This window comes from Lycium barbarum, chromosome 6 (genome assembly GCF_019175385.1).
Source record: "Lycium barbarum isolate Lr01 chromosome 6, ASM1917538v2, whole genome shotgun sequence".
Taxonomy (NCBI): Eukaryota; Viridiplantae; Streptophyta; class Magnoliopsida; order Solanales; family Solanaceae; genus Lycium; species Lycium barbarum.
The window spans coordinates 107,401,952-107,403,734 of record NC_083342.1 but is presented as its reverse complement, the minus strand read 5'-3'; the positions used below and the strand labels follow the sequence as shown (position 1 = coordinate 107,403,734).

At 36.0% G+C, this 1,783-nt stretch overlaps 1 protein-coding gene across 2 annotated transcripts; it reads right to left on the bottom strand.

Moving 5' to 3' along the window:
• On the bottom strand, positions 1-1,423 carry LOC132645305 (kunitz trypsin inhibitor 5-like). Of its 2 annotated transcripts, none has more exons than XM_060362217.1 (2): positions 851-1,420; positions 1-300 (listed from the first exon to the last, which is right to left on the bottom strand). In XM_060362217.1, the coding sequence occupies exons 1-2, from the start codon at positions 1,360-1,362 to the stop codon at positions 138-140; spliced, it is 675 nt and encodes a 224-aa protein (XP_060218200.1). In that variant the 5' UTR covers positions 1,363-1,420; the 3' UTR covers positions 1-137. The 2 variants fall into 2 exon arrangements, with proteins under 2 accessions (XP_060218200.1, XP_060218199.1); XM_060362216.1 differs by having other exon boundaries at positions 162-300; positions 759-1,423.
• Between the last annotated feature and the right edge of the window lie 360 nt (positions 1,424-1,783).

The window sequence follows — 1,783 nt, the reverse complement described above, 5'->3', positions numbered from 1 at the left end:
TCAGATCAAGAACATAACAGTCCAAAAGGACTTTGATCTTATTATTGACATGTAGTCATGATACACATAAGTTTTTACACTAGTAGACCTAGTAGTACAACAAGAGCAACAAATACGCTGCTGAAGATTTGAGCATGTCAATCTGCCTTCTTGAACTTAACAGAGAATGGTAGTTCATTTCCCGAGGCAGCCAAACGTCTAATCACTTTATTCTCACCCTGCTTCTCATTCTCATAAGAAATGAACAAGTCAAAGCACCTAATCTTGCAAGGAACGCAGAGCGTAGGACAGTAGACAAACCTGCAGAGGCGAATTAAGGATTTACCGTCAGTTAGTTCAGAATGAGCTTAATTAATTTAGAGTTGATGATAAAAAACACACCTGAATCATCACTTTTTTGCGAGTTTGACAGCCCAATTATTATTTGTTTTTTTTTCTACATGAACTATCCCATCTATATATTGAATCACACCTACGTGATAGATCAGATAGAAAAAAACAACAACCGATAGTTGACCTAACTAGCTTCGAAGTGTGTTTTAATACAAAAATAGTGATACTTCAGGTGAAAAATAGAATAACTAATAGTTGAGATGTGAAGCTCGTAAATAAGTCATAGTTTAAGTGTATTTTTGATCATTATCTCTTTAATTAATATATATATATATATATATATATATATATATATATATATATATATATATATATGGATTGAACCAAAAGAAATAGTTTTATGAGTTGGATTCGCTTCTACATACCTATAGTCTTTTCCTTATATATATGTGTGTGTGTGTGTGTATGGATTGAACCAAAAGAAATAGGTTTATGAGTTGGATCGGCTTCTACATACCTATAGTCTTTTCCATATGGCACAATCCTGAACCAGTTCCTTATGTTGTTCAAAATCCCTAGCTTCCCTCGACCTACCACATATTTATACTTCTTGTCCATTTTCCACACAGTAAAATTGGCACAACGTGATGTCTCACTTGGGGAAAAGAACTTGACATTTATGGGGTTGTTTCTGAGAATAAGTTCACCAGTTTTATCTGGGTATGCAGGAAAGAATTCCACAGGTCGGCCACGGTGAAGTTCATTAGGGTCTTGGACAATGTCCTGTGGGCAAACTTTCACATTTTTGTCAACAACTCTAGACAAAATAAGGCCACCTCCCATGCCGCTAAGAGATGGTAGCACAAAGTATTTGACACCTACTTTGAGTGGATTGCCATCAGTGTCAAGTACTGAAGGATATGCGTTACTGGAATCTTCAGAGGGAAGGAGGAGATCTGAAGAAAAAGTTGATGATAATGCTAAAGGGAGAAATAGTGCAATTGAAAGAAATAGCACAAGGCTCTTCATTGCAAAGATTACTCTCAACTCTCTAGTCTCTAGCGTTTGATGGTGCAAAAGAGGCTCTGTTGAGCTCCAATTTATAGTTATTAAAATGATCCATGAATAGTATTCTCGTTAGTAGTATTTTCTTATTCTTAGATTTATATTATTACTTGTTGTCTCTTTAGTCTCGGTTACCTTATTGTCTTGCTGTTTTTCTGCTTGCTTGTTGGTAGTGCCTATTTTTCATGTTGCCTTAAACCGAGGGTCTATAGGAAATCGTCTCTAGATCTCTACCTTCTCAATGTGATTAAGGTCTTCCTACACTTTATATATCATTCCCAGACCTCACTTGTAGGATTATACTGAGTTTGTTGTTGTAATGTTCCATGAGGACCGTGACTCTCGAGAGTTAAACATACTCGATCCGTTCCAATTATATGGTCAT